The sequence below is a fragment of the Platichthys flesus genome, chromosome 5, assembly GCF_949316205.1.
Source record: "Platichthys flesus chromosome 5, fPlaFle2.1, whole genome shotgun sequence".
NCBI classification, from domain to species: domain Eukaryota; kingdom Metazoa; phylum Chordata; class Actinopteri; order Pleuronectiformes; family Pleuronectidae; genus Platichthys; species Platichthys flesus.
The window spans coordinates 7,163,234-7,176,106 of record NC_084949.1 but is presented as its reverse complement, the minus strand read 5'-3'; the positions used below and the strand labels follow the sequence as shown (position 1 = coordinate 7,176,106).

Below are 12,873 nucleotides of genomic sequence, written 5' to 3'. Positions count from 1 at the left end.
AACGGCATCGAGCAAGTGTGAAATATCGTCCACTGTTTTGATTTTTTTCCCTCTTCATATCATGTGTAATAAAGTGGGGCGGCTCGGTGCTGCCCAGCCCCCCCCAAAGGTTCAAGAAAAAGCTGCTTTTCAGCAATTAAATACATGTCAAACAACAAATACATTCATCATTACCAGAAAAATCTATTCTTTTGACAGCATTCATTCGTGTTGAAATGGTCAGGAGCAAGAATCTGTGTAGAAACCGTAAAAAGATTACATTCAAGCAACGTGTTCATTCCTCCTCCTCCACAATTGATTTTCAAGTTTTGAAAGTGTTCTCGTATTGAGGCTTTTCAGCGTTCCTTCCATTGAAACAGAGTTTGGCAGAAGTGAGAGTTGAAGACACTGGGTTTGTGTGTGTTTAACAGATGGGGTTTTTGACAAACAAACACTGAGTAAAGGGCGGTTCAACCGGCTGTGTGGAACTTAGTCAAACACTTTGAGCAGTGTAATTGTACGTCTATGGATCAATACATAATCCTACAAGGCAAAAGCAAATTTAGACTTTGTATCCTGGACAAAGAACAATATTATCTTAAAGAAAAATAACTGTGTGGAGAGGACCCTTTAAATTCCCAAACACTAGCAGACCGCTGATGTGTTAGTTAGTGGTTTGTAAGTGCTTGTTCTTTGGCCATTAGACCCACTGAGAGATCTTGCAAGAGTCTTCAGTACTTTGGGTTGGTTAAAGAAATCCTTTCTCTCTGCCATTTAACAATAAACAAAGCCCACCTTTGTGGAAAAGCCAATTATCCAATCAGATTACCATGGTAACCACAAAGAGCCCCAAGGTCTCTCGGAGGCACTGGGATGACAATCACTCCAGCTCCAATGATTTCCTGTGCTCTCTTCACATGATGGAAAATGGGCTCAAGCCCAATTTCTTCACAAAACACTTTTTCATCTCATACTATCATCAGGTCATCCTCTCATTATACGTCACTCTCCTTCCTTTCCAGTGTGACATCGTCATCTTCTCCCTCAGTTCATCCTTTGTCACAAAAACATTGTTATCCACACCTCGTCATCCCTTTCTGACTACCAAGAGGAGAAAAATGGCCGCTTGCAGTGGAAGGTTTGCGTGAATGCGCTGCCCAGTGATACTATACGCCCCTGGCCGCTTGAATGTCTGCGCTCCACCACCACGGGCGGCATCTTCACCAGCTGGCTGGGACTCTTCCCGTCCTTCAGTGCCTGAGTCAGGTTCAACACCTGGGAGCAAACAGGAATCATGTTTAAACCAGGGAAACTGTGAATAACAAGACCTGGTGTAGTGGTGAGGTTAAGCAACATAATGAAATATGAGATTATATCATTCAAAAGTAATATCATCTCTCAGCTTTGTGTCATTTCCAAACAAGAACATTTCAAAATGTAATACAAATATTGTCTTTGTCTCATTAAATGACTTAATGCCTTTTCTGATAAATAATCTGATGCTTATTTTCACTGCTAAATTATGATTTGATTTTGTTTTTTAAAACAAAACCAGCAAATATTCTTGTTATTATCACAATTTGTTATGTATTGATTATGAAAATATTTGCTATTTGATTGTTTGATTAATCACTTCAGCTCTACTGGTGATACAATTAAGCATCTATTAAACTTAAGGTGATGAATACTTGACACAGTTAAGTTAAAGAACAAAATGAAAAGGAGACTTGTGTAATGAAAGTAGTTTAGTAGAGAAAGGAGGTAGATGTAGGGAAGAAGATCAGAGAGGAGAAATGAAAGGACAAAAGAGAAAGTCCAACTGACAGGAACAGTGAAAAATAATCATAAACAAGACAACTCACCTGTCCCCTCATCACAGACATCTGTCTCTCAAACATGGGTTTGTCAAAGCCTTTATCCGTCTGAAGACAAATAAAATAGTGCTTGAGAAAGTGCAAAGATATTTTGCCGCTGGACAGTTTCCATTACTGTTAAAATTATCTAAACTTTTTTTTAAATCTGTATTAATGGACAAAGAGTTTGAAGAAAAAGTGGCCTGTACCATGAACATCTCATAGAGGTCCTCACAGAGGTCCTGGACAAAGTTCATATCAGAGAGGTGGGACAGCACCAGGTCTCTGGTCTCCTGAGAGAAGGCAACCCTCGCCTGAGGGAGGAGCGCCCACTGGAACGGGTCTGATGAAAGGAGACAACGTCAGAGATTTCCATGAGCGCTGACTGCCCTACAAATAACCCGCTACTCATTAAAGTCCTGATGGGATCTGTTATGTACCTCAAGGTAACAGGCCTTTATGTGAGACACAGTTCTATTTGACCAATCTTTATTTCTAATAATTTGTAATTATTATTAGTAATTTGTCACATTTTAATTTGAAGCCCTGTTTGCCCTCTGTAATGTGTGCATAGAGATTCTATGGTGAATGAGGTGAAATTAATAAATCTAGTTGCAGTAAAAAGCTAAAGGTCCATAAATCATCACAACACCTGTTTCATGTAGAAAAGCAAGAACGATTTTGTCCAAAGTCTGTCAGCATGGCTGTTGGGAACTTCAGCATTACAGCATTAGAAATGTTTTTTGCTGTCATGTCAGATACGCCAACAAATTAGTTTTTTATAATGTAAAGGAGCTCCCAGCATTCAAATATATATACAGTATATCAACAAATTCAGCTGTTTTCAGACGTGAACTCCAGAGACTGTCTGCCCAACTCTTTGGCCTTTCACTTATGAAGAACACAGCAGGTCCGAATCAGACGCTTTCACAACAACAGGGAATATTTGTATGAGGCAGGACATCACTAGAAATTTCGCTCTGGTCTTTACTAGATGTTCAAAATTGTGTAGGTAAAGTCAATATGATATGCAGTAATTGAGATCATTACCTGTACAAAGGTTTTGTTTTCCATTAGAAAAATATTACTATTATTACCCATATCATCGTATTTGAAAGAAGTAATTTCATTATATTGATTTAAATTAACTTGATGTGCGTTTGCAATTTCTATCAAAATAAATTTACAAAAGAATGAATCCAGGATGAAAATCAATAAATGCTTTTTCCATCATGATTAGTAAGGATAAAGTTTTCACGTAGACATTGAGGGAGAGAGGAGATCAACATACAGGCTCGCCATTGGTCTGGGTGCTTAAAGGGGAAGGCCAGGCCGTTGTCGATCGCTGCGATCTTGATGCAAGAATCTGGACAGCTCTCCATCTCTGGCAGCTCTGCATCCTACAGGAGAGAGAGGGGAGGAGGATTAAGATCAGAGCAGACATCACCGCTAAATGACGGAATGATTTATGTTACCAAACCAGTTATTGATCCTGGTACAAAAGGCTGATCAATTGGGCAGGCAGATGACAACCCTTGCTCATTTATCAACATGTGTCAAATCATGACTGATGACAGGTAGTCAGATAGTGGTCTGGTTGTTCTAATCACTGCGGCACTGGTTTGGTGCCTGTAATTCGCAAGCTACTGTCATGATGCTCCTTTTCCATTTGACAAAACCCCACCAACATATGACAAGACATTGTGTCTGCAATAAGACCGGATTCAATCGGTGTTCACTCTCCGGTCAAATTAGTCTGCAGTAGGAACATGTTTTTATTGCTTCCGATCTGCTGTGCAGGAAACATGAGACCCGGGTGAACTTGCTAAATTCTCTACTGGTAATGGTAAGTAGGCATACGCCTTTTTAGGCACATTAACCCACTTTTAAACTACATATACGTGGTCATTTTTGTGTGAAAGAGGTGAGAGAAGTGTGTGTCTATGGGATCAAAACAGAAACTCGTAATCATTCACGTTTCAAACCCAAAACCACTGTGCTGTGTCCCATAATGAAGATGTACCAACATTCAAGCAGCTCAAGTCTGTGTGGGTTTAACTTCACCTTTTGTCCTTCTCCAGACTGCTCATACTTGATCAACCAGTTTTCGTCACCTCGATCTAATCAAGACAAAGAAGAAAATGAAAGAAAGAAAACACTGCTGAGTCAGTTTTCACACGGTCATATAAAGCCCGGGAGAGAGCGCATGTTCACAATTATTGGTCATATTGAGAACTGCAAATACAACACAACACACACTGACTTTATTTGTTAATTCGCATTTCAACCAGTAAACTAAACTTTATTGCAAAATAAGACTAAGAATAATGTTAATAAAAGATGGCGAATGATTTTCTCAACACAAGTACAATAGTCAACACTGTACGGGAACTAAGTTCGTGGGATGACCCGTCTGTCATCATGTTCATCAAACTCTGTGTTCATGTGACACACCCCTCACCTGTGTTCCTGATGACGTAGTCCAACACCACCAGCCGCTCAAACTGTGACTGCAGCTGCTTCCGGATGTTCTCCGGCAGCGGCTCTGCATCAAAGCGCCGCACCCAGTGGTCTGAACCACGGTAACCCTCCACAAACAGCTGAAAGGAGCCCACCTGGAAACACACAAACACCAGAATCTTCAGATATGCATAAACCAGCGTTGTGCTGCAGTGTTCTGAAGGTTTTGTTTGTTTACATGTCGATACTCTGGTGCAATGATATCCCCTGTGAAATGGTGACATACTGTAAACAAAGCAAAGTGTCAGCACTGTGTGACAGTTTAAAACACAAAGGCTACTTCCTCATAGCTAACTTTTAACTACGTCTACCGAACACAAAGAGCTTCATAATACAGAAGACTGTCTCCGCTGAGATACTGGAGATTAGGACCTAAAATTTGCACTAGTGGTGAGTACCGTACGTTATACAAGAGATAAGAATATCCATTCACTGATGGAAAATAAACACATAATTTATGGTAGAGATGACAGCTATGATTCCTCTGACTTGTTTATTTTAATACACCAGTTTCTTTATGGAACACAACAGACTGTGTGGCACGATACATTTTTATGTCCTCCAGCAGGGCAGCGCCAGCAGCTTTTCTCAGCCCTCCACTCACTGAAACAATGACTCCTACACTTCATAATGTGGAGACAGTATACAGTCAAAATACAGAGGAGAGTTTCCAGCCTGTGTTTTTCCTAAACACCTAAAAGTAGTTGACATTAAAGCTCATATATGCTGCCTTCAAATCAGTTTCAACATCCACTAGAGGGCAGTGCAGAGTCCAGAGTTTCTTGAACAACAACAAACCTGGCGACCTTGTATAAGATTCGTTATCATGCAATGGTAGGTCAATTTATCCTCTGCATTTAACCCATCTGGTGCAGGACACACAGAGCAGTGAGCAGCCATGTACAGCGCCCGGGGAGCAGATGTTGGGGGAGTAATGTGCCTTTCTCAGGGGCACTAGACAGGGTGGGGAGACTCTTGGATTTTTGGACAGATCAATCCAGGTTCATCTTTTAATGTCTCTCCGTGGAGTCGAACCAGAGACCTTTTCTGTCCAAGTTTCTACCACTAGGCCACCCCCTCTAGAAGGCTGTGATCATTTTACGCCATTATAAAAATGTCTTTCTCGTGTCCTACGTTCATCTAGCTTGGAAAAGTAGCTATACTGCCCAAATGACTTCCAGTGGTACTGCTCAGTTTCATCGGTTTGTATCCATAAGCATTAAGTCAGGCTAAAGGAACTCAGAGTACAGACAGAAGGCTCAGTCTGGGTCTGAATATGCATCACATTTAACGCAACTTATATAGAAACGGCCAAACAGAAGCCTATGAGCCTTAATGTTACCTTGGGTGGCAGTCCCACTCTGTGGAAGCGTTTCCCGACCTTAGGGACCATCTCCAAGGCGTACTTCTTCCCCCTGGACTTCGCCCTGTCGATGGCGCTGTAATGGAATGTCTCGCTAGCCAGGTATACCACCTGAAATAAAAGAAGATGCTTTGGATGATCTACTGCTGGATGATTTCACACCACTCATTCATTTTCATTCAGATGTTCATTGAATTTGACTATATTTTATTTGAATACTCCATCACCTGTTTTTACGTTAGAGTGAGTCTGAGGGAACAGTGAATACAAAAAAAACACTTAGTTGTAATAACAGATCGCGCGTGCTCTCTGAGCCCCACCTTGGTTTTTGGCACCACTCCCAGGCCGAGCTTGGTATCAACAAGTGAGGCGGCAGCTTCTGAGAGGTAACCCTGGTTAGGTATCAAGCAGCCTCGGCCGAAACAACACGGACAGCACAGCTAATGACACAGAGGAAAAGACAGAGAACCGAAACAGATGATTAATTTAAAAACCTGGTTCATCGTGTTCCTGAGTTAAAATTGTTTACAGTCAAATTAAACGTGTCAGTCAATTCACCTTGTGAAAATATTTGGTCCATTTTGGGTTCAGGTGACCGTAAGGCTCCTCTGACTTTGGTTTGAAAACACCAATGATTTTCTGTAGCAGAAAAATGAAGGAAAACAATATTTCATTTGTCGAACATCACATGGTAAAATACAGCAAACAAACATATGTTTACTCTATAGAAAAAGCAGAAACACTTTGATGAACATTGAAAGAACATGATGAAAGAACCAAAGATAGGAAATTCAAAACTATCAACCGAAAATGTAAAGTAATGGATATGTTGCCAACAAGTTACAAATCAATATCCTTTCCTTGTAGTTTATATTACACTTGTTAATGTGATGGTAATCGTACATGCTTCCTATCACAGTTATCGATGTGAGCATCCCTGGCTGCATTATTCAGAGTGTCTCTGCGGTAATTTCTCCTTCCTGTGTGTGTGCTTCTAAACTTGTCACTTCCTCTTCACTTCTTTCAGCTTTTAGATTCTACTCAAGCTGCAGAGCCACAGTACACCAAGTGTCATAAAGCTAGCACACTTGAGCACCAGCAAGGTAACTTGAACTTGATTGAAGAGCTGGATTTGAGGTGCAGTAAACTTCTCATTCAATCAGCCTCCTTGGTATTTATCATTACTGTTCCTCTATCAAAAACTCACCCCCTTTGGGTCTTTGACAAAGTAGCTCCCACTGGATCCCTGTGAAATTCTCTCTGGGAAGACGCCATTATCGATCGCTAGTTCTGCCCTTTGGACAATATCTGCAAACTCTGGATCTTCTGGGAAATGGTTGAAGTCTCCACTGGTACCTGAAATGGGAATACGATTATTAGGCTGTGCCACAGTTCAAATGGTCGGATACTACAACAAGGCTCATTTAAAAAAAGCAGACATATTAAGAGCCTCTAAGAACGATAAAAAAGAAAGACAATAGAAATTCTTAAATCATCAAGTTCACTGCTAAATTATAAATAATGGGAAGAGTCAAAGGAAACTCATTGCTTATATTCCTCATCTACAGATTTGGCACTAAAACATAATTGGTAATGATTTTGAATCGTAATAAAGAGCAGAAAACTTCTTAGAGAAAAGAAACATCAGGATACATCCCCAATCAGAGATCATCCCATCACCACACTATCAAATCGGAGTGAAAAACTGAAAACATAGAAGTCCTCTAATTTGTATCAACTGACCAAGGTTCAAAGTCAAATATCTTAGAAATTTGTTTATACAAGTTTCATGGTCATCGGAGGCTGCTCCTGTTCCCAGCACGTACTGGGTTAGAGCTACTGCCCCTCAGATCTACTACCAATTCTCTGTACGTGACTACTCTCTGATGAGTATGAGGCGCTAATTATTCCTGTGATGGAGGCACAGCCGTATGACTTGTCACATTCTACCTTCTCCTCCCCACTGAGTACAGAGCAGTCGGCTGACTGAGAAGCCCCATATGCTCTGTATCAGTCACACTGAAGTCACAGTGGGATGCAGGGGGAGATGAAAAGACAGACACTGGGAGGAGGAGGGGGTGGGGGGAGGGAGAGGAAGAGGAGATGAAAGAATGGACAAAGGGACTGGGGGACAGTTAATGTGCCCCTTGTCACAGAGAGATAAGGAGAAAAAAGAGATAGCTTTGAACCTATTTCACTTGAAGAGGAGGGAGAGAGACGCACAGTACAAAGAGGAAGGAGAAAAGAGAAGGATGGATACGCAAATATCGATATATATTAATAAAGATATATCAGGGATATTTTCTTTCCACCAAAGTACTAGATACTTGTCAGGGTTCTGTTGTGCAGACCACCAAGCTCTTGACATACAGGTGTTACCGAGATCATTGCCTTTGAACCTTTTACTTCACTGGGGGTCTCTCTGATGTTACTCCAGCTGCAGTCTTTTGATCCCACACTGACCAGTGTGGGATTGGTTTTGTTTCCAACCGTCCAAATACTAAAAGCCTCAAAACATTAGCACTAATATCTAGCCAGAAGGTTTGTGCATGCTGTACTTGAGTTTCATACTCCATTTCTTACCAGCAGAGCCTGAGTCATACGATACATTTTTAAGGTCGCTAAAGTACAGCAACTCAACCCTGCAGGTCCCACCAGTTGGATCATACTTAAAGTAGACTGAGGATTCATCCATGTTTTCTTTGAGTCAACTCTATTACGGATTCACCTGGCGTCCATATGACTCCAAAGTTTTAGAGTAGCTAAAATGTGTTAAAATGTTTGGAAAAGCTGCTTGGCCCATTATAGTTTGAAAGTTGTGGGGCTTCTCTGATCCATAAGGCTGCTATCACATGACCCTCTTCAGGAAGAAAACCGGTATTAGCCTCAGCAGCCAGTGTTAAACGCAACATGGAAAATCAACTACAAGGGTTGCTGACCTTGCTGTCTTTACTAACAGCTGTTATATTCTGCTTTTGACAATAATAAAACAGATTACATGTATCGGACACCAACCAAAAATTTCCATGTGGACGAGATCATTTCAGTTTGTAAATGCTGTTTTCAAACATAACATTGAATTATGTAACCTGTAGCCAGTTGGCACACATCGTTTAGAAACTCTACATTTATTAACCAAGATTTGAAGCATACGTTATGTGTGTGTTGGCCGTTCCTCACTTTCTGTCCCACTTTTAATGGGCTGTTTGAAGGTTTAGACTTGATTTTAGGGTTAGAGTTAGAATAATGTTTGAGTAAAGGCCAAAGCATGCTTCTGTGTATTCAGGGGGCAAGCACGCAAGAGCCCTTGGGTGACCCTTGCGTGCTTGCGTACCCCTTCTAGCGCGCTTGCCTGCGTCGCCCAATTTTTCTAACTGTACGGCAAAGCTACTCAAGCCTCACACAGCCCGCAAGGCTGTGATTGGTCTGCTAACTACATCCTTTCCGGAGTCACATTTCCGGTTTCATTTCCAATAATACCGGAGGAAACCACAGAAGATTTAGAAGAACGAATATGGACCAAATAGAAGAGCTTTTGGCAAAAGAAATCCGAAAGTATGACCACTTTCATACCGGAAAATATGAGACAAATTTGTTTGCCAGAAAAAGGCCATGAGGAGCAACAGTTTACTCAGCGGCCGTGCCTGATGAATGATGTATGGCTGCAGTGGCTTGAACAATTGATGGAAGTCTATGATAATGTCATTGTGTAGTGTAACCGCAGGATAAGAGAAATGACCCTCTCTGTTTCTGCCTTTTCACTATTCTCACTGAGCAGCAAGTCAGAGTCAAATGAAATGCAGCACAGCAGATTGTTTGCGTGTTTATTTGTGCGGTGGCCTTATCCATATTTAATGTGTGTCGCTCAGGGCCCTTGGTCAGATAATTGGCCCGAGTGCAGCTCCCTCACAGCTCAGGGGACCTGCTGACCTGCAGTACACAGAGGGTGTCACATGTCACAACACTGTGATCTCAACAGCGGTTACTGCAAAGACGTGAAGCCGAACTTAAAACTCAACTTTAAATTAAAGTCATTACAAGCACATGTCCTTATTCCACAGGTGCGTTACAAAACACATTGAATATCTTGTGTTCTATTACAGTTATGTGATCAAATGTGACACTGTGTTTGAATGTATGCATATCAATCAGGATTCAAATGTATATTGCGTGACCTTAAATTAGATTAGATAATGCTTGCTGCTTCTAGCAAATATGGACTCTGGTGAAATAAGCTTTCAAAAGAGGGTGAACAGTTAAGAGGCAGGTGGGAGTTGCATGAATGCATGTTATTTTAGCACTGACCTGTAAAACCTCACATCACGTTCGCGTCCTTTTCTCCAACACATTCTTTGTACAATCTAAATGCCACTATTTGCAATGGAAATCGGAATGGACTTCTTGAGTCCTACAAAGTGACGCGGCACAATAGCTCAGCACATTGTGTGCAAGTCTTACTTTGTAATGCAAACTGTGTTGTAATTCTAGATCCGAGCACAATTATTCAAAAGTGGCCCACAGGAAATGGGACACTAACACCTGTGATTTCAGTTTTAGTCTCATCAGTGTCTTCCTGGTGGCCTCGATATGTGTCCCTGATAGAACAACAGATCTTCACAGAGAAAGAGACGTACGGATAGGAGTGAAAAGAGAAGGACACAAAAGCTAAAAAAAGAATAATAAAAAAGGTGGGCGGTATGAGGGGGAGTGGTGTTAAATGTAATAAGCAGTGAAGTGCTGCTTCCATGGTGACTAGATCACCTTTTCTTTGTTTTCTCTTTGATCAACCTTTGCTTTTTTGTAGTCCAGGACAAATCCAGGGCTGTGAATGATGTGAGTGACAAGATATAAGCAACACAAACAACACATCGACAAAAAAACTGATGATGTTGGCCTCGTTTTTTGTAGCAGAGTCCTCAGCTAAACAGGGGAAGACATCGGCATAGCAACCTTAAACCATGTTGCACAGATACCGGGGATAATACAGGAAACTGAATAATGAAATGTTTGCACAAATAATTATAATCAATGGGCCGTTTACAATAAGGACACTTCTACTTAGTAGCCCTATCAACTTTACTCGTGGCTGGACTTGTACTGTTAAGGTCACCAGGTTTAAGGGCCGGGTCATTTCAGCCACATGTGATAACATGCAGCAATCACATCAGATGACTGGAAAACACACAGACATGGAACAGAGCTCCACTCAATGCAAACACAAGACAAATACCTTCGATGGGACATGAATGTTATGCAAACCACCCATACACTCATGTGACTTTGAAGGCTAATATCTCGTGTTTGCATAGAGCTCTGTAGACCTAACCCGACCTAACCCATCTAACTTTAAGCCTTACCTTAACATAAAACATGTCTTGCCCTTAGAATGTAATTGTTAACATTATGGGGACTTGCTTTTGTCCCCATAAGGAAGACAAGTCCCCATTATGTGAGTTTAAGAGTTATCTATAAATTATAACAATTTGACCAAATATTCACTTCAAGCTATGATCTAAATAATATTGGGGCACATTTCTATTTCATTTTTGGCCAAATTCAAATGTAATGGATTTGGCTGCAACACTGTTTAAACCCGAGACTCCAGACGAGTTTTGTGGACTCACTTCAGCCACCCCTCCATTGGCATAGTGGTGAGTAGATAATGAGTGAATTTGTATTTTCGGTGAACTATTCCTTTATGTGTCAATGCACTTAATTTGAAAATAAATAAATAAAAGGTTTCTCCTTTTCTTCCTATGTGTCATGTCTAATGTGTAAAGTCTGTCAACTGCATGTTTAGTGTCTTTTGTCTCAACTATTTTAAGTGTTGACTGGGAGCTTCCTCAAGAGCAGAGACTTACATAAGGATGTTGAACAACTCTAAACTCAATGAAATGTGGATTTATGTTGAAAAACGATTTATCCTTTGTAGAAGCATCCCACAGAATATATTCCTATTATATTCATATTGTCAAATCATTATGGGGTATATTATGGGAACAGCTAGATTATTTAGTAACAACGCACTGATTCCTTTAATTGTTGGTTGATATGAATTCTAACCCATATTATAGATTGACCTATGGGTAACATGACATCATTTTGACCACGTTGCACAAACTGTTGTTATCTCTACATCTCCCTTGAGCCGGTGTCATTCTGCACTTAGCTATAACACAACATGTGGGCTACTGATCTCACTATATTCATCCACCACGACTTGAGATAATTCCCGAGTCCTTGATCCGCAGCACTTACCTGGCGAGGCCAAGGTGTCTTTATCCGACGAGGAGCTGTGCCTGTTCCGCCGGCTGCGCTTTTCCCTTTCACCCCGCGGCGACGACGAGCCTCCCGCTAAGCACGGCAGCAGCAGCGCCTCTTCTCCGGAGCCGTCCGTCTCCAGCTCGGTCAGGACGCTTTCACACGAGTCCGACATACGAACGGCGACCCCGGGGTTCAGCGCGAATCCCAAGCCCGCCCGGCTCCTGTCAAACAAAACCCCAGCAGAGTCCGTGGAGAGAAAGTTGGACTCCGGCAGTGACACCGCTGCCTCCCCGGCGTCCAGCCCGCTGCTCCCCGTCTCCGTCGGGTCGCATTCGGACATCATTGTCCCTCTGGTTGAACACAGTCACAGTGAATCACACCTGGTTTCCCTCACAGCTTCATTTTAAAGCGGACCCGATCCAGGTGAACTGGTGGAAAACAGCTGCTCTCGCTCCCAGACACAGAAATGTTGTCCACATAATCCTACTTCCTGCTTGGGCCAGTGCGCATGCGCAACGGTAAAGACACCGGTTGGCAGAAGATGCGTTCATGGGCTCACTCGGAAGTCCGGACTTCGACACTTTAATACGTCAACAATTTCTCGCCTTGCAAATTCAGCTCCCAAATACACCGTGGCAAGGCGAGTAGGTTTGATAAGGATATATCTAAATTAATGTCATGTTAATTCATGTCCCCCCGTTTGGAGGTCCAGTGTGTGAAGGTTCGAAATGTAAAAATGACCTGAATACACTGAACCTTGTGTATCTGATGAATAAGCATAGCCAAGGGTAAGGCCGTTAAACCAAATAGACATTGGTTTTGCATGTCATATGCACAAAGGCCAACAGGAATATAGGCGTTAGTATTTATTGGAGGTTAATTGAGAAAAACTTG

At 41.7% G+C, this 12,873-nt stretch overlaps 1 protein-coding gene across 1 annotated transcript in view; it reads right to left on the bottom strand.

Annotated features, from left to right (window-relative positions):
* pi4k2b (phosphatidylinositol 4-kinase type 2 beta) overlaps positions 1 to 12,490 on the bottom strand; it is a 12,598-nt gene extending 108 nt beyond the window's left edge. Inside the window, exons 1-11 of the mRNA XM_062388600.1 lie at positions 11,974 to 12,490; positions 6,923 to 7,071; positions 6,274 to 6,354; positions 6,036 to 6,155; positions 5,695 to 5,826; positions 4,294 to 4,447; positions 3,897 to 3,952; positions 3,124 to 3,232; positions 2,042 to 2,175; positions 1,842 to 1,901; positions 1 to 1,254 (exon numbers count right to left, since the gene is read on the bottom strand). The exon at positions 1 to 1,254 is cut by the window's left edge and continues 108 nt beyond it. Coding sequence (XP_062244584.1) covers positions 1,081 to 1,254; positions 1,842 to 1,901; positions 2,042 to 2,175; positions 3,124 to 3,232; positions 3,897 to 3,952; positions 4,294 to 4,447; positions 5,695 to 5,826; positions 6,036 to 6,155; positions 6,274 to 6,354; positions 6,923 to 7,071; positions 11,974 to 12,322 — 1,518 coding nt within the window. The 5' untranslated portion in view covers positions 12,323 to 12,490 and the 3' untranslated portion in view covers positions 1 to 1,080. The remainder of the gene's footprint in view (positions 1,255 to 1,841; positions 1,902 to 2,041; positions 2,176 to 3,123; positions 3,233 to 3,896; positions 3,953 to 4,293; positions 4,448 to 5,694; positions 5,827 to 6,035; positions 6,156 to 6,273; positions 6,355 to 6,922; positions 7,072 to 11,973) is intronic.
* Positions 12,491 to 12,873: the final 383 nt, after the last annotated feature.